Raw genomic sequence first — 20337 nt, 5'->3', positions numbered from 1 at the left:
CATCTACAGATGGGCAGGCAGGTGGGTACCTCCAGGCCCTTGTCTACAGATGGACAGGCAGGCGGGCACCGTTGTCTACAGATGGGCAGGCAGGTAGGCACCTCCAGGCCCGTGTCTACAGATGGGCAGGCAGGTGCGCACCCTTGTCTACAGATGGGCAGACAGGTGGGTGCCTCCAGGTACCCCCCGGCAGCCAGCCAGGCACTGTGGCAGCCCCACCACCCCTTGTCGTTGGACCTGATTCTCCTGGTGGCTGCAAGCTCACCTGTTGGGGACAGGAATATGTCCTGTACTGTCCTTCCTCACCTCTTCTTGCCAGTGTAGTCCTAGAGCTTGTCTGCCCAAAGCAAAGAAGACACGTTGCTTTCCTGAATGTGTCCATCGGCTCTGCTGTTGCTCCTGGGGGCTGACGGCTGCAGCGACTTTTCTCAAATGTTATGTCATGTTTAACAGTTTTATGTTTTAAACAAAGCTCATGGAAAAAGACTTTTACAAGGACATAGAGAAGATCAAGACCATCGGGAGCACCTACATGGCTGCTGTGGGGCTAGCGCCCACCTCGGGGACCAAGGTGAGTACAGCCTGGCGCTGCCTGCTTGGGGACTGGGTCCCAGCTCTGCCCTAAACTGCTCAGGGACCCTGAGTAGCTTCCACACTGGGGTTTGTTTGCCCTCTGCATTGGATTACGGGAGCAGCTTGAGTGCTGTTTTTGTCCATGGCTGGCTGTCTCCAGACACAATCTCCTAGGGAAAGTCAGCACAGAAGGCTGCTCACCGGAGCTTCCTCCAGCCCCAGCCCTGCCCTGCTAGACACCTCCCCCCAGAATCCTCACCCTGCCCCTGCTCCATTACCCCCCCGCACTGGCCCACCTCCTCAGCAGCCCAGTCCCTCCCCCACCAGCCCCCACCTTCCTCCCCACTTGGCCCTCTCTTCTCCTCCCATCAGCCCTGCATTCTCCTTTTCCACAGTAGAACTGTGAATAAATAAAAATAATTATTCTGAATAGGTCTAGATTTATTAAAGAAGTTGAATCAATAATTAATAATCTCCTGAAACAGAAAGCACCAGATTGAGATGCATACACTAGTGAATTCTACCAAACATTTCAGGAAGAAATTACACCAGTTCTCTACAATCTCTTCTAGAAGACAGAAGCAGAAGGAACACTTTCTAACTCATTCTGTAGGCCACCATTACCTGAATACCAGACCCAGACAAAGACATTATAGAAAAAGAAAATTACAGACCAATATTTATTAATATAGATGTATAAACCCCCAGCAAATATTAGCACATTGAATTCAATAATGAATGAAAAGAATTATATACTAAAACCGCATTGGATTTTTTCCAGATATACAAGGCAGTTTTTAATATTCCAAAATGAATTCATGAAATTCATGAAATCAACAGGATAAAGAAGAAAAATTATATAATCATATCAATCGATGCAGAAAAATTATTAAAGTCTAACACCCATTCCCGGTTTCTTAAAAAAACTCTCAGTGAACTGGCAATAGAAGACAACTTCCTCAGTTTGATTTAAAAACTTTTGCAAAATACCCACAGCTTGACATACCTAATGGAGGGAAACAAAATGCTTTCTAAGATGAGAAGCATGGCGAGAATATCCTCTCTCACCATTTCTATTCAACATTTTACTGGAAGGCAGTAAGACAAGAAAGAAAATAGAAGGCATACAGACTGAGAAGGAATCTGCTTCTGATGACATGACTGTATACATAGAAAATCGCAAAGAATTAACAACAACAATAACAGAAAAAAGCCCCTGGAACTAAGAAGCAATCATAGTAAGGTTCCAGGATATAAAGTTAATATATAAAAGCTCATCATTTCTCTGTATGCCAGCAATGAACAATTGGAATTTGCAATTACAAACAAAATGCCATTTATATTAGTAGCCACAAAATGAAATACTAGGTATAACTCTAACAAACTATGTACAAGATCTATAGGAGCAAAACTATAAAATTCTGATGGAAGAAATGAAGGACCTAAGTAATTGGGGAGTCAGTGTTCCTGCATAGGAAGAGTCAGTATTGTTAGGATGGCAGTTCTTCCCAATTTGATTTGTAGGTTTAACACAAGTCCAATCAGAACGCCACCACGATATTCTGTGTCGTTGACAAAATGATCCTAAGTTTATATGGAAAGTAAAAAGACGCAGAATAGTCAACCCAGTATTGAAGTGGAAGGACAAAGCTGGAGGACTGACACTACCCGACTCCAAGACTTACAAAGCTGTAGTAATCAAGACAGTGTGGTATTGGCAAAAGAATAGGCAAATAGATCAGTGCAACAGACTAGGGAGCCCAGAAATAGACCCACAGACATACAGTCAACTGGTTTTTGACAAAGGAGCAGTGGCAATACCATGGAGAAAAGATAGTCTCTTCAACAAACAGTGCTGAAACAACTGGACATCCACATGCAAAAAAAAAAAAAAAAAAAAAAAAAAAGAATATAGATGCAGACTTTACACCCCTCACAAAAATTAACTCAAAATTGATAATAAGCCTAAATGTAAAATGCAAAACTACAAAACTTTTAGAAGATAACATAGAAGAAAAATCTAGATGACCTTCAGTTTGGCAATGACTTTTTAAATACAACACCAAAAGCATGATTCATGAAAGAAAAAATTGGTAAGTTGGACTTCATGAAAATTAAAAACTCCTACTCTGTGAAAAATATTAAGAGAATGAAAAGTCAAGTCACAGATTAGGAGAAAATCTTTGCAAACCACCTATCTGATAAAGGACTTGTATCTATAGTACACAGAGAGCCATTACAATTCAACAAGAGAGAAAAAACCCCAGTTAAAAAGTGGGCAAACAATTCGAACAGGCACCTCACCAAAAGAGATGCAGATGACAGATAGGCATATGAAAGGATGCTCAGCATCATATGTTTTTAGGGCTTTGCAAATGACAACAACAGTAAAATACCACTAGATACCTGTTAGAAGGGCTACAATCCAAAACACTGACAAGACAAATGCCGGTGAGGATGTGGAGCAACAGAAACTCTCCTTCATTGCTGGCGGGAATGCAATATAGGACACCCACTGCGGGAGAGAGTTTGGTAGTTTCTCACAAAGTTAGACATAATATTACCATATGATCCAGCAATTGCACTTTTGGTATATATCCAAATGAAATGAGAACTTATGTCCATGAGTATTCATAGCAGCTTTATTCATAATAAAAACTGGAAGCAAACTAGGTATCCTTCAGTAGGTGAATGGATAAAGAAATTCTGGTATATCCGTAAGGTAGAATATTATTAAGTGAGAAGAAATGAGCTATTAAGTTATGAAAAGACATGGAGAAGCCTTAAATACAATTGGCTACATAAACCAGTCTGAAAAGGTTATAGTGGATACATGTCATGCACTTAGAATGCGTAGAATGGACAATACCAAGAATGAACCCTAATTAAATTATGTACTTTGGTTAATAATATCAATATTGGTTCATCAGTTGTAACAAATGTGTCACACTTAGGTAAGATGTTAACAATAGGAGAAACTGTGGGGAGAAGGGATATATGACAATTCTGTATAATCCGCTCAACTTACCTATAAACCTAAAATTGCCCTAAAAATAAAGTCTGTTAATTTTTAAAAAAGCATTAGTTTCCTGATTGTGAGGACTAATAAAATTCCCTTTAAAAATAAAAATTAGAGATCTTACAACTGTTACTGTTTCACAACAGAAAGGACCTTGTCACACACATACATGACGATGTAGCCTCAATCTCAAGGAGAGAAATTGCCTAGTCCCTGGCATGCATCTCTGTCCTTGTTTTGCTCATTTGCAATGGGCATTAGCAACGCTGTCCAAGCAGGAGTTTGAGCACCTGGTCTCCCACTCAAAAGGGCTGCCCTACCCCATTCCTGCAGGCAGCCTTGGGTGGGCCCTGTCTCTGCCCCTCGGGAGCTGGGGCTTGGCCAATACCCTGCCTCTCTCTTAGTCTCCTACCTGTAGAATGGAATGATAAATGTGCCCATAGCCAGGCACCCAGAGTGCCTGCCTCTGAAAGTGCAGCTGTTGGCCACTGCAGGTTGGTCCCTGGCCCCCTCTTGCCTAGCACTCCCCAGATGTAATGACCCCGTCTGTTTGCGCCTAGGCTAAGAAGTCCATCTCCTCCCACCTGAGCACGCTGGCGGACTTTGCCATTGAAATGTTTGACGTTCTGGATGAAATCAACTACCAGTCTTACAACGACTTCGTCCTCCGAGTTGGTACGTGGCTCTAAACCTATCCTGTCCATCCATGTGGAACACCTTCCTACACCCACCTAGGGGTGGGATCAGCTGATGAGGTGCCCTGGTCTTACAGGAAGGAGGGTGGTGCCACCCAGGAGGGCATGGGGACCTGTGTACCGAGTTGCCCCTGGAAGCTGCTGGTGGAAGTGAAGATGCTTCAGAAAGTGACTTAGACTTTGAAGATTCATTGTCTAGCTCAGGAAACACATTAGAAATCTTGATTGTCCTGGAGACGTTCAGATGCTCCTCCAAGTCCACACTTAGCTGAAGTAAAATGCGCTTTTCCCTGTTCGCCGGCCACGGCTACATAGTTGAGGCCACATGGGCTGTCCAGAAAGAGGCCTTGACGGGACCCCCACTGCATGGACTCCGGCCGCCCTGTGTCTTCTCTGGGCTCCTTCCCTCACCTGTGTGGTGAGGAGGAAAAACCACTGGATGCCCCAGTTCCTTTCTAGCTTTTATAAAACTATGATTTGTTGTTGTTTTTTTTTAAATCATAAATTCACTTTTTCTTGAGATGTAGACAGTTTACCAGAAAAAAATTTTACTAGTCCAGGATACAGTTAAAATAGAGGTTCATGATTGTTTTCGAATTGAAACATCCGGTAGCCTTAAAAACAAACCTCGGAGCTGCGTGTGAATGTGAAGGGTGGTAGGTGATCCATTTAGAGCACATGGAGTTCTGATGTCCTGAAAAGCAAGCTCGGCTTTAGGCATGGTGTCTGGCCAGAGGGCAGGGGCAGAGTGAGCCAGCTGGGCCCTGGGCTCTGGTCAGCAGAGCTACTGATGTGCCTGGAAATCGATCTGATGGTGGGTTGGGGAAATTCTGCTCCTCACTTTCCAGTGACAGGACCAGCTGGCAAGCCTGGCCCTGTGTCTCAGTGTCTGGTCATGCAGTGGGGCTGGACAAGGATCTCTTGGGGCCCTTCTGCCTGTCAGGCTGGTGCTAGCCTAGTGTTCTTTATGCGGGTGGGACATCTGGGGTTAGCAGAGGGTGCTCCCTAACTCCCACCAGCTCCAGCCATCTGGGAAGTGGTCCTTTGGGGTTCTTCTCTGAGTTTCCCATGCCCACCTTCCCCAGCTCACACCACTGTGCCGCCTGCTCTCAGGCTCCTCCCATGCCATGCCAGCTGCCCACTGCCCAGGACGTCAGAGGAATTTTCTAGGACAAGCTCAGGAAAATTAGTCCACAAATGTGGAAGGGGAAGATAGGAAGAGGCTTCGGTCGAGGCCAGAAAGCCCCAGTTGCAGGAGGTGGCTGCCAGCAGGCTGTAACAGGAGAGCTGACAGCATGCTTGGTCCCCCTCTGTCCTGCCAAGGACGGGCCGGGCGTCACAGCCTGGTATGTGCCCTACTTACAGGGAAGGAAGACCAGGCTCAGAGAGGGTGAGTGCTTTGTGGAAAGTTGCACAAGGGGTGACTCAAGTTCTAGTGTGCCTGGGTTGTTGCGATGCTGTCCAGCTGGTCTGCAGCTGTCCAGAGGCCAGTTGGACACTGAGCTACAAAAAGAGAAGGTACTCCCTCTCCTCCCTTCAGAGCAGTCTGCACCATCTTGCTTAGTTCTGGGGCCCATACTCTAAAATAGCCATAAGGTCACATTCCAAGAAAAGGTCCGGAGCTGCTATTTTTCTGGAAGAGAGGATGCACTTGGAGACATACCCTGTAATCATAGATACTGAAAGGCCACACTTCTGAGTGGCTCCCCTGGTAGGGCTCAGCACAGAGGCTGCTATTCCAGGAAAGGGGACTTTTCTTTAGGATCAGGCTGTTCTTTGAACAGCCAGTGCTGTTCCCCAGTGCAGTGGACAGTGTCGTGAGGGGACCTTGCCCAGGAAAGCCCGTGCAGCACGGCAGCTGCCTCTCTGTGGTGCTGTGTGTGATGCTTCAAGAAGGAGCCTGGTGCTAGGTGACCCCAGGAAACAAAGCCCTGAAAGGAGCAGCCTTTTCTCCACCAGAAGCAGCATCAGGTGCATTTGGTGGCCCTGGTGGGGTGAGTTATACTTTTCCCGCCAATGACAGGTCATGCGCTGGCTGTTTTCTAGGCATCAATGTTGGCCCTGTGGTGGCTGGAGTGATTGGCGCTCGCAGGCCCCAGTACGACATCTGGGGAAACACAGTCAACGTGGCCAGTCGGATGGACAGCACAGGGGTCCAGGGCAGAATCCAGGTCAGTTCACCAGAAACCCCCAAGGCATGGGTGCCTATTCTTCAGGTGAGGAAACTGAGGCACAGGGGGCCAGAATTGAATCCCCAGTCTGCAGCCCGTAAGTGGCAGGGCAGAAAGAGCTGCGTATTTCGGTCTGTCTGCTCTGGAGGGCATCCTGGCCCGGGCATCTTGATTTTGCTGTTTGATTTGTCATTTAGCCTTGGGGGCTGGCTCCTGAGTGACCAGGTGCAGAGGTGGGAGCACTGAGTCACTGGGTCCTGCTGCTGGTCCCAGCAGCCTGGTGACTCTCATTCACTCTGCACATCCCAGGACTCCGGATTCCACCAGCTGCCATAGGAAGGAAGGGCTTTCTTGTGTGTTTGAAGGGAGGGTGCTATGGGTGTCCACCTCATCTGAGGAACTTGTGGGCAGCTCAGGTGGGCTGACACATGGTGGCTGACACCCTCTAAAAGCCATGGAAAGGTTTAGAGGCAGCAGCCTCTGCTTTTCCTCAGTGTAGAGGAGTGTGGTTTGGCTTCTGGGATTTCCCTTAGAACAAATTTGAAACTTGACTCGGTCTTGATGACCACCAGGATGAAGCCTTTACAACTAAGATGGAGATTGTGAGGGGCCGCACAGCCCTGCAGCCACCCTCCCTGGGAACCGCAGGCCTCCAGAGGCCATGGAGGGAAGGCTTGGTCCCCAGGCGAGTGACAGTAGCTATTCACTGGGGCAGTTTAAGGGACAGGTAGGCCAAAATATTCATGGAGCTCTCCTCTCCTGTTCAAAACATAGATGGGGCTTCCATGGAGCAGCGCTGCACTTCTGCATTCTCTTTGTTAAAATTTCTTTTATCACAGTAAGGTATACATAGAATTTGTCATCTTTTTTCTAGGTGTACGGTTGAGTGGCATTAAATATATTCACATGGTTGTGCAGCCATCACCACCATCCACCTCCAGAACTTCGTGCTGTATATATATACACACACATATGTGTGTGTATATATATACAGCACGAAGTGTAAATATATATATATATATATATACTTACTTTTTTTTACAATGTACTTTTTTTACGATGGCTGTTCCCTGCACCCTTCTGCAGGATTCCCCCAAAACTGGACTTGCCAGGGGAGAACTTCATGGGAGCCCCATCCTGCCCACCCCAGCCTGGCCCCTGCCCTGAACCAACATTGCATTTTTAAGTTTCTAAAATCAGACCTGGGCCTGCCACTGTCCTATTTTGCTCCTGCCTCACGCACAGACTGTTCACTCATGGCCTCTGTCCAATCCCCAGCCAGGTGTCTCCTGGCTGCCCAGGATATCACCCTTGCACTCACAGGGCCTCTGTCCTCCCTCCCCTGCTTGGGCTTCCCTCCCCTGCCACACTGATGGGGGCCACCCTCCCGAGCTCTGGGCATTAGAAGGTGGGCTTGGCATTGATTTAGTTCTTTTAACGAAAGATGCCAGGGTTTGAATGGACTGTGTGGGGGAGTGAGGAGCAGCCAGGTAGACAGGGAGGAAGAGAGGAAGTTCCAAGATCACACCTGCAACGTAACGCAGAGATACCAGTCGTGTCCTCTGTTCACAGGACTCATTGTTTCTAGTAGAAACTATTTTCTCATCCTTTATCTTTTTCCAAACTTTGTGAAGCAGAAATTCTTTGAGCTAAAATACTGGTTGCGAACCTGTCAAGAAATGTCTCTGTTTTCTCTGGACAGTTTGCCTGCTACCCTCCGTATGCTGGTCCCTCCCTCCCTTGACTCAGGGTTGCAGGGGCAGCTGCGCCGGGGTCCTGTGAACTGGCTGGTTTGCACCCCCACTGACACCACGCTGCTGCCCCTAGCAGTGAGTTGGAAGTCACGCTTTGCCCTAGACTCTATTCTTTGCTGCCCCTTCCAGCTGAGGGGGCTACCTTCTGCCCCCTACATTCTGTATGCCCTACTTGTAAATGTCCCTGGCTGCTGAGGTGCCAAGAGTCCTGAACCCAGAGAGTCAATCCTGCTCTTCTCTGTTCTAGCATCTGGAGCTGGGTCCCACGCAGCCTCTGGCATGGAGTGCATGGAGCCACCATGGAAGCTCACATCCAGACCCTGGTGCTAGGTCCCTACAAGCCCTGCCCCCCCTGCTTGCCTGTCTGGGTGCTCCCTGGGCCACCCTTTCTGGCTCAGTGAACGTTGCCTCCTCCTATTGTCAAGGGAACAGGCAGTGAAACTGCCCTGGGGCTGGCCCCTTAGACTTCTCTGAGTCCGCTGGGTTGTCTTTGCAGGGCTATGTCTTTTTTACATAGTGACCCAAGCAATTTCAGCAAGAGTAGGGGCCCTGGCTGCCAGGCTGAGCTGGGAAAGCCACATCCCAGTGCCAGGGTTGGGCAGTCAGGGTGGACAGCAACAGATGCAGGATGGAATGTTTTGGTCTCTTCCCAGAGGAGTCCCCCTCATTGCCCTGGAGTAACACTCACTTCTCTCCATCAACAGGTGACTGAGGAAGTCCACCGGCTGCTGAGAAGGTGCCCCTACCACTTTGTGTGCCGAGGCAAAGTCAGTGTCAAGGGCAAAGGCGAGATGTTGACATACTTTCTAGAAGGCAGGACTGATGGAAACGGCTCTCAAATCAGGTCCCTGGGCTTGGATCGGAAAATGTGTCCATATGGGAGAGCTGGCCTTCAGGGCAGACGTCCCCCGGTGTGCCCCATGCCTGGCGTCTCAGTCAGGGCTGGGGTCCCTCCACACTCCCCGGGCCAGTACCTGCCCCCTGCAGCAGCTGGGAAGGAGGCTTAGTGGAGCCCACATGGGCCTCTGGGGTGCACAGGGGGTGGGAATGCTCCGGGGGCGACACAGGCCACGGTGGCTCCAGCCAGGACCAGCCAGACCAGCAGAGCAGGAAGCCACTGGCCAGGGTGGAGGAGGAGCATTGTCCAGGCGTGGCCTGTGGCCCAAGGGCCAACCACCAAGCAGACAGAGCACAGCAGTGACTCGGTGAGGGGAGGACACCCAACTCTGCACACTTCCAGGCCTCCCCGGAGAGGTGTCTACTCCATCCTTCCCTCTGTGGCATAGGGAGCACTGTTTCTTTCCAGCAGGCCTGTTGAGGTTTGGCCAGGTCGGCATCAATGTAAGGACCTTCAGAGCATCCACCACGGTTACAGCAAGAGCCGCTGAGGTGTGGCTGGCAGAGCAACTGAGGAGCTCTGCGAGAGTGTGCCCTGAGACAGCCCTGTCCACCCCACCCAGGTGGTACCTGACATACAGGTGGCTCCAGCCCTGGGCAGCAGCTTCAAGAGCCAGAGTGGGAAGTCAGGCCTCTCTGGGAAGGTCCCAAGGCCTGGGGTTGTTTACACCACAGGCACAATACAGAGCTGTCCACTCTTGAACTGGATGGTTTGGGGAGAATTGAGAAGCTGCCCCTCACTGCATGGATAGTGGTGGCTGCTGGCTTTCAAGCATGGTTTTTTGCTAAGAGCCAGAGGCAGGTCTTCTGGAGTTCTCAGGGGGCCCTGTGACCCCCTCTCCACAACCATGGCCAGCATGGGCTTCTTGCTGCACCTGTGCATTCTCCACCCCTCCGCCAATGGCTTCCAGCTCCTAAAACACCTGGACATTCCCCATCCTGCACCGGCACTGTGTTTGTTCAGAGAAGACGAAGGGTGTTATTTCTTCCTTTCCCTGTGGCATCTTGGATCCTTTACATTTAGCAACAAAAGTGTGAGGCTCCACTTCCACTGCATATGAGCGGCTCTCACACCCATGAGCAAGTTTCCTTGATGGAAGATGCTATTTCTCCAGCAGAACCAACCCTCCAGGACGAAGTTTCAGAATTGGCTGATGGTCGTGAGTGCAGGTGTCCCTGTTGTAATTTGCAGGGAAATTGACTGCAGGTGATAGTGTTGACATCTGACAACCTCCTACGTGCATGTCTAAATAGTCATAATGAAGATGAAAATAAGGATGAGGGGGATGGGGTCCAGGAGGGCCAGTGGAAAGGCACTATCCAGAAATAGTGGGCAAAGGTCTGGCATATGGAAACCTTGGATCTCAGTCACAGGGAGGAAGGTGGCTAGAAATGGGAGGGAAGCTTCTGGGTAGGCACCATAGTAGGGGAACTTCTAAAGACCCACTGCTCTGAGATGTGGTCAGAGAGGTTTCTGTGGACTGCAGGTGAGGCCTGAGCCCTGCCTCTGCTCAAAGCCAGCAGGGTTGGGGGTCTGCCTCCTCACTGCTCCTCAACAGCTGTAACCCTTTCCTGAGGGCCCCGACTTTTCAGAATAGGAGCAGAGAGAAGCCCAGACTTCCTTCCCTGGAGTGTAGACCTGTGTGTGAGACCTGCTCCAGGCTGATCCCTGTCCGCACAAGTCGGTGATGTCCTTGGCTGCTACCATCAGAGGCAGCCCCCTGCACAGGGAGGGCCTGACCCTGCCTCAGCTGTGTGGCCGTGTGGGGGGCAGCAGGGGCCTGGGCCATAGCTGGGAGAGGCCAGACCCTGAGGGCTTTGCAGGGCGGCCAGTGAAATGATGCCTGGTGCTTCCAGCTGAGACAGGAGTCCGGACAGAGGTGGGCAGGGTGGATGGCTTCAGGCAGGGGAGGCGGGTAGAGGCTGCATGTAGGGGCCCCCGTCTGCCTGTCCTTAGGGTGTGGACTAGGTGTCTAGACAGGGTTGTCAGGAGCACTGTCCACCCTCCTTTCTCTCTGGTCAGGGCTGTGGCCTCTGTGATGGTGCAAGAGGCAGGATGGTCTCCAGACACCTTCTTGCCGAGTGATTTTGACCAATGCCTTTCCAGCACCTTCCCCTGGCTATGACAGGGAGCTCCCAGGCCAGGCCACATGACCTCACAGGTAGGCTGACCCCATGGACCCACTGGAGACTTTGAGGGCAGAGCTCGGGCACCTTTCACCTTGGGTGGTCCTCATGTCGCTGTCCGCTCATGTTCCTGGTGTTCTGGCATCACCTTGTGCCGGTGGGGGCTGGGCTCCCGTGAGGTCCTAGGGCAGAAGGAGGTGCTTGCAGGGCCTCTCACTGCTGTTGGGGTGTCCGCAGGACCTTATGTTTATGTGGAATCTCCAGGCTGCCATCGAGGGCTCCTGAGCTCACCCTGAGGACCCAGGGTCCATCTGAGCCGGCTGTGGGCTGAGATCCTGGCTGGGGCCCTGTTGTCAACCCCTCCTCCAGGCCCTGCCTTGTCCCTGCTCCTGTGCTTTCCTCTCTTCAGGACAAATGGTTTGTCCTTATGGTCCGCTTTCCACTAGGATTTTCTCGTCCTCATCTGTCTATCCCAGCCGGACTTGAAGCAGTCAGTTCAGACAGGAGCCATAGGGAGCCTGTGAGGGCGTAGTGTGGTGGTGGTGGTGAGTGCAGCCGCCCTGGCTTCTCCAGCTCATCGTGGTGCTGTCCTTGACCCACGAGTTGTTGAGAAGGGTGCAGAACCCCTGGCACAGCCAACCCTGTTGCCCCCAGTGCCGCTGCCCACCTTCGGTCATCCAGGTAGTGGGTAGACGGAGGAGTGAACCCCAAAGGTGTCCATGCCCCAGTTCTAAGCCATTTGGCCAGGTGCTGTCACACAGCAAAGGGGACTTTGCAGGTGGAATTACGGTTAGGGATCGAAGGATGGGAGGGGAACTTGGATTATCTGGGTGGGCTCAGTGACCCCTTGGAATGGCTGAGGGAGGCAGGAGAGCCAGGAAAGATTTGAAGTGTCACAGAGATGGTGCCATCATTGCTGGCTTAAAGACAAGGGGCCAGGAGCCAACACCACAGGCCACTCGACAACTCCAGCCAAAGTCAGCAAGGAAGCCGGGTGTCGCTCACACAACCAGAAGGAGCTGAGTTTGGCAACAACCCAAGTGAGCCTGAAGCAGATTCACCCCAGAGCCTCCAGGCATGAGTGGAGCCCAGTCCGGCGACACCTTGGTTTGGCCTGTGAGACTGAGAAGAGAGCCAGCCACGCTGTGCCGTGCCTGGGGTCCACAGAGCCGGGAGGTCACACATGTACGTCCTGGAAGCTGCCCAAGGTGTGGCCACTTGTAGGGCAGCAAGAGGAAGCTGTCGCGGGGACCATGCTGCCTTCTCTGGGCTCACGACTGTTCTGGAAAGGACCCCATGGCAGACTTGGCAAGGTCTCCACTTCAGGGGCAAACATCTCCATCATCAGCAACTCCAAACCCCAGCCACTTCCTGGGAGTTCAGGAACTGTGTTTAGCCATAATGTTCCCTGGGGTTTGGTGAAAAACAACTTCCTTTTTATTTGTGAGAAAACTGTATTATATTGCCTTATTTATTTTTAATCATGTACAATATTCATGTACAAATGTTAGAGCCATTCGGGTAGGATTCTCTCTAAATTATTTATTGAAGAGGCTTTGTAAATAGTGCACCAGTTACAGGTGCTGCCTGTTTACTCGTACCAAAAATGAAGACAAGCCCCACACCCACCTCAGCCCCTGCTTGGCCATGCTGTGGCCCTTTGGAAACGACCCTGTGTGCTCCCCTCGCGACCCTTGCATGCCTTTCATGCCTGACGCCGTAGAGTAGAACACAGCCCCGGAATGCTTCCAGTCGCCTGCAGGAACCATGCCGGCCCGGGTGGTCCATGCCGCGGGGTGCCTGTATCCTGCAGGAGGACGCCCCCACAGACCCAGAAACCCAAGTTGCCAGCCCGTGTTTCTCAGACTTTAAAGCCACCAGGGCTTCTGGAACACCTGTCATAGAAGCAATAACTCTAACTCTATACTGTAGAGATGAGTCTGGTCCAAAGCAGATTGGTAATTTAGAGATAAGCCATGCGTACAAGTTTGCCCCATTCTCTGGCTTGGGGTGGTGGGAGGCGGGGAGCTGCCACTCCCAAAGCCCCCACCCCTTCCCGAAGACCCAGCTCTGAAACCGCAGTTCTTGTGGGTTGGGCCACCCAGGCTGGTCAGAGCTCAGCACCCCAGGTCTGGTGAGCAGACAGAGCTAGCGTTAAACCCTGGTCAGGTCATTGTCACCACACCCTTGCTTGGATGAGGAAGGAAGGAGGCAAAGGCACCCACTCCATCCAAGATCTGTTCCAATTGATGAGCCTCAGTACTGGCCTCACACTGACCAACGGTGGTATGCTGCAGTTTGTTGGTTTGGTGCAGAGTCTAAATGATAGCATATCAAACATATCAAGGCTTACCTGTGATAGGCCATTTTAAGGAAACGGTGGCACTCTGAAGGCTGTCCCCATTCACCTTCCACAATGCTGGTACCATCCTGGTAGAAGAGCTCTCTGAACAGGACACCTGTTCAGGCCTGGGGGCCCCATGCTAGGCTTGCCTGGGCGTGAGAAGGTCAAACTGGGTGGCTCAGGCCTTCAAATTGAGCTTCGGGGTGTCCGAGAGAGGGGTCTTATATGAGGAGCTCACGTACCCCAAATAACTATCAGTGCACAAATCATTCCATGCTCTTTGGCACCAGACAGGAGATGCTGCAGGCAGGTGTCCATATTTGGCAAAAATGGGCAGTAGGGGAAATGGAGTTGCTTCAACCTTTCTCAGTCCCAGCCCTCACTGCACCCACCAAGTCAAGCAGAGCTGGGTGGGCTGAGACCAGTGTCCCAGCTGGACTGAGCCTGGCGGGGAGGGGCTGGAGCCAAGGAGCCCCCCTGGGTGGGGGCATCAGGAGCAGGGGCAGGGCCTGAGGACTGCTCCCCCTGCTTGGAGAGCAGGTCAGGATGGAGCCCAGGGTAGACTTTGAGGAAGGCTCAGTGGGCTCAGCAGAAGGAAGGCTCTTCTCATAGTTGTGGTTTTCCACAGATGGATTTGGGTGATCTGAGTGTGGTCAGGCCCTGCCGTTGGGGAGTGAATGCCTCACAGGGGGTTCGTCCGTAAGCTGCAGTGTCCGTGATTCTGTGTGAACTGACAGCAAGGAGCTGAAGGGCAGGCCCCGCCCTTGGGAGAGAGCACGGGCATGGGCTGCTGGATGCAGGGCTTCCAGGGCTGTGAAGGCAGAGGGGTCCCTGGAGGCAGACAGGGCAGACTGGGGGACAGCAGCAGGGGGCAGAGCCCCAGCCAGGGCGGCTGCTTCCTGCACATAGACATTCCTCCTGCACAGGGCCAAGTGCCCATGAGCACAGCCGCAGACAGACACGATGGGGAGCTTGGAGCCCTCCGCTCACCTAGGGGAGCCCTGGGGCACACACTGCAAAGTATTCTAGGGGCATCCTGCCTTATCCTTCCGTTTGTTCATACACTTAGTGAAAGCAGATCCTGTACTAGGATGTGAGGATATCTGTGACCTCCGTGGTCCATTCCATAAACACCAGATTCCATTTCAGGTGCCACGCATTTTGGGGCTAGACTTCCCTAAACAACATGCCATTGTGAAATGATGCATATATTTGTATTTTTAAATTTCCCTGAAAATTTAATCTATTCTGTTCCATATGAAGTCTGTTCACTACCTTAAAAAATAGATAATTCACTAGAGGCCGTGCTTAATTCAAATCCATGTGTGTGCCTGCATTACATGTGTGAACACGTGTTTCTGTCGTGTGTGTCATGCATATCTGCGTGTTGCATAGCATAAGCCAAATGAAAATTAATCATTGGTTCATGGGATTCATACGAGGAACAAAATTAAGTTTGAATATAGTCAGATAACTGCCACGCAGGGCATTTGGGGAACCATCCCCGAGTGCCCTGATGTGATTTCCCTCAGAAAATCCTTGTTATTAGAGGAGAAGGTCTGGGCAGGGGCAGCAGCATCTCAGACATCAAGTCAACTTTATCATCTACTACATCAGCACTGAAGTCCAGGAGCATTGAGGCACTAACTAGGTTCCATTTTCTTTGATTTGGTTAGTGATTTTTTTCTTTTGGGTTCTCAGTGTGCAGAGGCTGTAGAGAGAGCCTCAGGGCGGTGATAGCTGCAGGAATTCAGCCCTCTAGCTCCCCTCCAGTTACTGGGAGCCAATTTGGAGGCCGGGCCTTCCCAGCTGAGTGTCTGTCAGCTTCGGTCTCTCTCAGCTGTGCAGTGGAAGAGCAACAATAGACAGGTGACCTTCTTGGGTTGTGCTTCACAATGGACTGGGAAAAACATCTTTGAAATCAGAAAATCAGGCCGGGCGCAGTGGCTCATGCCTGTAATCCCAGCACTTTGGGAGGCCGAGGCGGGTGGATCATTGAGGTCAGGAGTTCAAGACCAGCCTGGTCAACATGGTGAAACCCCATGTCTACTAAAAATACACAAAAAAAATTAGCTGGGCGTGTTGGCGGGAGCCTGTAGTCCCAGCTACATGGGAGGCTAAGGTGGGAGAATCGCTTGAACCCGGGAGTTGGAAGTTGCAGTGAGCCGAGATTGCACCATTGCACTCCAGCCTGGGCGACAGAGCAAGACTCCTCTGTCTCAAAAAAAAAAAAAAAAAAAATCAGAAAATCGACCACAGTGGCAGCCACCTGGCCTAATGCTGTGTCTTTTGTACCTGACAGCGGTCACTCATTTTAGGCACAACTCCTTCATTCTTTGTGAAATTAGTGAGTTTCCTTCTACCCATCACCAGATTCAATATGTTCTATTAATACACCGATAACCACAGGGGAAGGGCACTTGTCACTCTCCCACCTGGTTACCACAGTCTCCATGGGCCTTTTGCTGTGACCACAAATAAAGGAAACACCGATCACTAGTATCTAAGTTGGGCTTTACAGTAACTATGCACCTTCTGTGTGCTTCACCTCACTCTCTACTTCAAACAGCCCATGGAGGGGGGTATTATTATACTCCTTATGTTGACTGAAGAATCTGAGGCCCAGAGAGCTTAGGGACTTGAGTGAAGTCACAGCCCTGAGAGGCAGGGTCAGGGTTCCATTCCTGCTCTATCCAGTTCCAAGCCCTTGTGTTTTCCATGACGTTTAGTGCCTCTTTGGTAACAGCAACATCTGCAAGATTTGTGTTGGTTTGATGGAGAACTCTAGCTCATCCACATGCTAGTGCCCAAGTGGTGGAGGCGCCACCTCAGCAGGTGGGTTCTGAATGCAGCCAAGGCTGTCCCCCCAATGGGTGAGACTCGCTCCAACTGCCCGCCCTCAGAGCAGGTGCCTAAGTCCTCCCTGGCACTGGCAGGCCTTACCTCACATTGCTAAATTAAAGCAATGCAATTCCTCCTGGGTAAGAGGAATTTGTCCTTCTTTAACTACTGATCCCCAGCAAGGAAATAAAATGTTAGGCTTTAAAAAATCCCTACTTTGTCATATCAGACTGTATTCTAAAACTATATTTGAGTGAAACCTATCATTGTGTCTAATTTCAAATATACAGAATCTCCTTAAGAAGAGCTGTTGCCTTATTTTTCTGTAAGGCCTCTCTGACATCAAATGGGGAGAAATGGTGGCACCTCCAGACACCCTGAAACTACACACCATTTCTTCCCTGCTCAGCTTCTGCTCAGGGGTTCTGTGAGCTATGGGAAGTCCATTGGTTTGCTACTTTTACTTTCGTCTTCCTCTGCTGTAGAGCCATTTAATGTTATTGTCATATGCTACTGGTGAGGTAAATGTGGGTCCGGGTGCCTTCCCAGGGGTTAGAGGATGTTCAAAGGGCCGATTTCAGCAGGAGTGTTCAGAGGGCTTATGATGGATGGTGAGAGATTTGACAACCACCAGAGCACATGTGCTCTGACCCTCTCCTGGGCATTGGTTCCTGCTGGTACCGGGCAGTTCAGACCTTCAGATAGGTTGCTTTCAAAAGAGCTTTCAGGCACTTATTGAGAATTAATGTTTAAACAGAGATAATAGCCTAGACGAACTCCCAAGAGATCTATCAAATCTTGTGGGCTGAATAAATATCGTGCAGGACTGTGCAACAGTAGCCCAGAGCATCCTGCCTGTGGGCATCCACCTCCCAGGTGAGCGCAGTGGGAAGCTGGCCTGATGGCAGCCAGAACTTGTTTCTCACCTCCCACCAGCAACGCCCCACCCAACTCTGGGCCCCAGGCACATGAAGCACAAGTCTCAGGGGACCATTCCCACATTGGGGGATCCTGAGGGAGCCCTTCGCCGCCTCTTGCATACAACTGTCCACTAGGAGGCACACACCCAGTGTGGGAGAGATGTATGGTCTTGCCTTCCACCTGTAAAAACTGCACATATGCAAGCCATTTGCACTCTGGAACTGCATGCCATGAAAACTCCTAATGGTATGGAACTTAGTTTGAATTTGAAATCACGCCAAATGCACAAAGGGACAGGCCCAGGCCTGACCTCAGGTCATCCGCCTGCTGGCTGCAGAGCATCCCCGGGAGCCACGGCGAGGCCCGTGGAGCCTGAGCTTTGTGTAGCTCGTGCACTTATTATGCACCACCTCCCTTCAGTCGCCACTCCTCTTCCTCCACCATCCTCATTTATACTGACTGCACACCCCCTGCTCAAACAACAATGTCCTTATTATGACCATCTCGTAGTGGTAGATTCCATTCCTATTTAAGGTAAGCCCAAAGCCCACTTTTGGATTTTCTCGACTGTCTGAGAAAAGTTGTGTAAGCGCCTGCGTCCTTCTGGGTTTGGCTGGATAGGGTTGTTTCCCTCTATGGAATGGAGAGTGATGTGGGCGAGGGTGTCATTTTCTCGCACAATACAGCTCACTGAGGATGCTTCTGTAGAAGTGAGAAACACGATGAGTACATTCAGAATTACAATAACTCACGCTCACTGGGTAACTTCTCATGATAGATTTGTATGATCAATACGGGTCTATTTTTATGTCAACTGAACACTGTAGAGTACCTTCCAGTCTTTTTCAAGATTGTTAAATTGAGACAAGTAATTGAATAATTTGTCCTATTTTTATTTTAAAAAAAGTGAATGGACTGAAATGTTAAATGTGAATGTACATTTCTTAATTGCAACTTTTCTACCGAGTGTTTGCACTATACTTTCTGGAATCTTATTTAACAAAAATAAAGGAAAAAAATTGCTTGACTAAACTCTGTGGCCATTTCAGTTGAAAAATAAATGGTTATGTGGATGTTTTGAAGACATGCCTGCCTGTTTCACATACCTTGTGGGGGAAGTTTTATTATTGAAAGTATTAAATACTATGTGACCCCACTTAGACTAAACCACACATGAACTGTTATCCCCCCATTACATATTATTATTCTTTTTTTTAGACAGAGTCTGGCTCTGTTGCCCAGGCTGGAGTGCAGTGGCGCAATCTCAGCTCACTACAACCTCCGCATCCTGGGTTCAAGCCATTCTCCTGCCTCAGCCTCCCAAGTAGCTGGGATTACAGGCGCATGCCACCATGCCAGGCTGATTTTTGTATGTTCAGTAGAGATGGGGTTTCACCATGTTGGCCAGGCTGGTCTGGAACTCCTGAGCTCAGGTGATCAACCCACCTCGGCCTCCCAAAGTGCTGGGATTACAAGTGTGAGCCACTGCGCCCAGCCCATTACATGCTATTCCTATCCAGTGTTTTCATCCTGTGCCTTTTTGAATCTCACAATTACATTTTAGATAATATTTAAAATGTAATATAGACTCTCCATTTTACTAGCCTTTCTAGTATCTTAGAATATCTTGCTGAGATAGTATTGCTTCTTTGGTCTCTCGGAAGTTACCGTAGCTCAGGATGCAATGATAAGTTCATTTTACATTCATCTGTAAATACTTTATTTCATCTCCTGTCTTAAAAGATAAAACTGATTACAGATCAGTTGATAATTTTTAAGTTTGATAATATCCCATTCAAGTTTAGTTGAATGGTGAAGATGGCTTCCATTGTTGTCATTGAAGAATCTTCTATCAAGTTGTTTTTCCTTTGTGTGTTTTCCTGGGGTTCTTCAAAGAAACAGAACCAAGAGGGCATGTGTGTGCTGTCAGAAAGACAGAGGGGGCAAAAACAGGACAGAGAATTTATTTTAAGGAATTGGCCCACATGATTGTGGGGCTGGCAAGTCTGAAGTCTATAGGAAAGGCCAGCAGGCTAGAGCCCCAGGGAGGAGGTGATGTTGCCACTAGAGTTGGAAGGCTGTCTGGAGGCAGAATTCCTTCTTCGTTTGGGATCTCAGTCTTTTTTCAAAGGCCTTCAACTAATTGGATGAGGCCCATCCACATTGTGACGGGCTATCTGCCGTACTCAAAGTCTACTGATTACAAATGTTCATTGCATCTAAAAGATACCTTCAAAGCAACATCTAATCACAGGGACATCTACTGCTGTGTTTCGCCAAACACTGGGACCCATGGCCCAGCCAAGCACATATAACATTAACCATCATAAGTGGTCTATAGTTTTTCTCTGATTGTCTCTTCAATTTCAGATGAAATCAATTCCTAATAGAGAGAAATTTTAAAAAATCATGATGAAGAGAGCAATAGACCAGTAGAAAAATATTCAAAAAGCACATACGGAATTGTAACCACCTGAGGGGTTCTTCCTGCCTGCTGCATAAAGACCATGGCATTGTAGTAGAGAAAGTGTTTAAGAGACCCAAGGCTGGTCATGCCACATGGGAGACAGAGTTTGTACTGGAATCATCTCGTGCTCACAGGTTGGAAGTTTTTCAAAGGCAGTCTGGGGAAAGGGGTGGGGATGGTGAGGTAACAGTTACTTGCTGCTGATTGTATGAAATCACAGGGGATCAGAGCTGTCCTCTAGGCTGAATGGCTTCTGGGTGGAGCCATAGGAGCAGGGTTGGCGGGTCCAAGTGGAGCCATGGGTGTCAGACATGCAAAAAAAACCTGAAAAAGATACTCTAAGGGCCCATCTACAATAGTGGTGTGATTTGCAGAAGTAATTGGGGACGGTGCATATTTTAAAACCTCCAGAATAATGGCTGATACTCGTTTATGTCTGCACCTTAGTAGGACCCGGGCTCTTCTCCTTGCCCCCAGCCTGATGGCCTCCCATTAGCTTTACAAAAGCAGCTGAGTTTTGGGGAAGGC

At 49.7% G+C, this 20337-nt stretch overlaps 1 protein-coding gene across 1 annotated transcript in view; it reads left to right on the top strand.

The window, feature by feature from the left end:
• ADCY1 (adenylate cyclase 1) overlaps nucleotides 1-18374 on the top strand; it is a 147392-nt gene extending 129018 nt beyond the window's left edge. The window contains exons 17-20 of the mRNA XM_030796191.1: nucleotides 473-571; nucleotides 4153-4267; nucleotides 6334-6458; nucleotides 8917-18374. Of these exons, the coding sequence (XP_030652051.1) occupies nucleotides 473-571; nucleotides 4153-4267; nucleotides 6334-6458; nucleotides 8917-9219 (642 nt within the window). The 3' untranslated portion in view covers nucleotides 9220-18374. The remainder of the gene's footprint in view (nucleotides 1-472; nucleotides 572-4152; nucleotides 4268-6333; nucleotides 6459-8916) is intronic.
• The last annotated feature ends 1963 nt before the right edge of the window (nucleotides 18375-20337 follow it).

This window comes from Nomascus leucogenys, chromosome 17 (genome assembly GCF_006542625.1).
Source record: "Nomascus leucogenys isolate Asia chromosome 17, Asia_NLE_v1, whole genome shotgun sequence".
Lineage (NCBI taxonomy): Eukaryota > Metazoa > Chordata > Mammalia > Primates > Hylobatidae > Nomascus > Nomascus leucogenys.
Note: the sequence above shows the minus strand (reverse complement) of the source record. Positions and strands in the feature narration are given on the sequence as shown.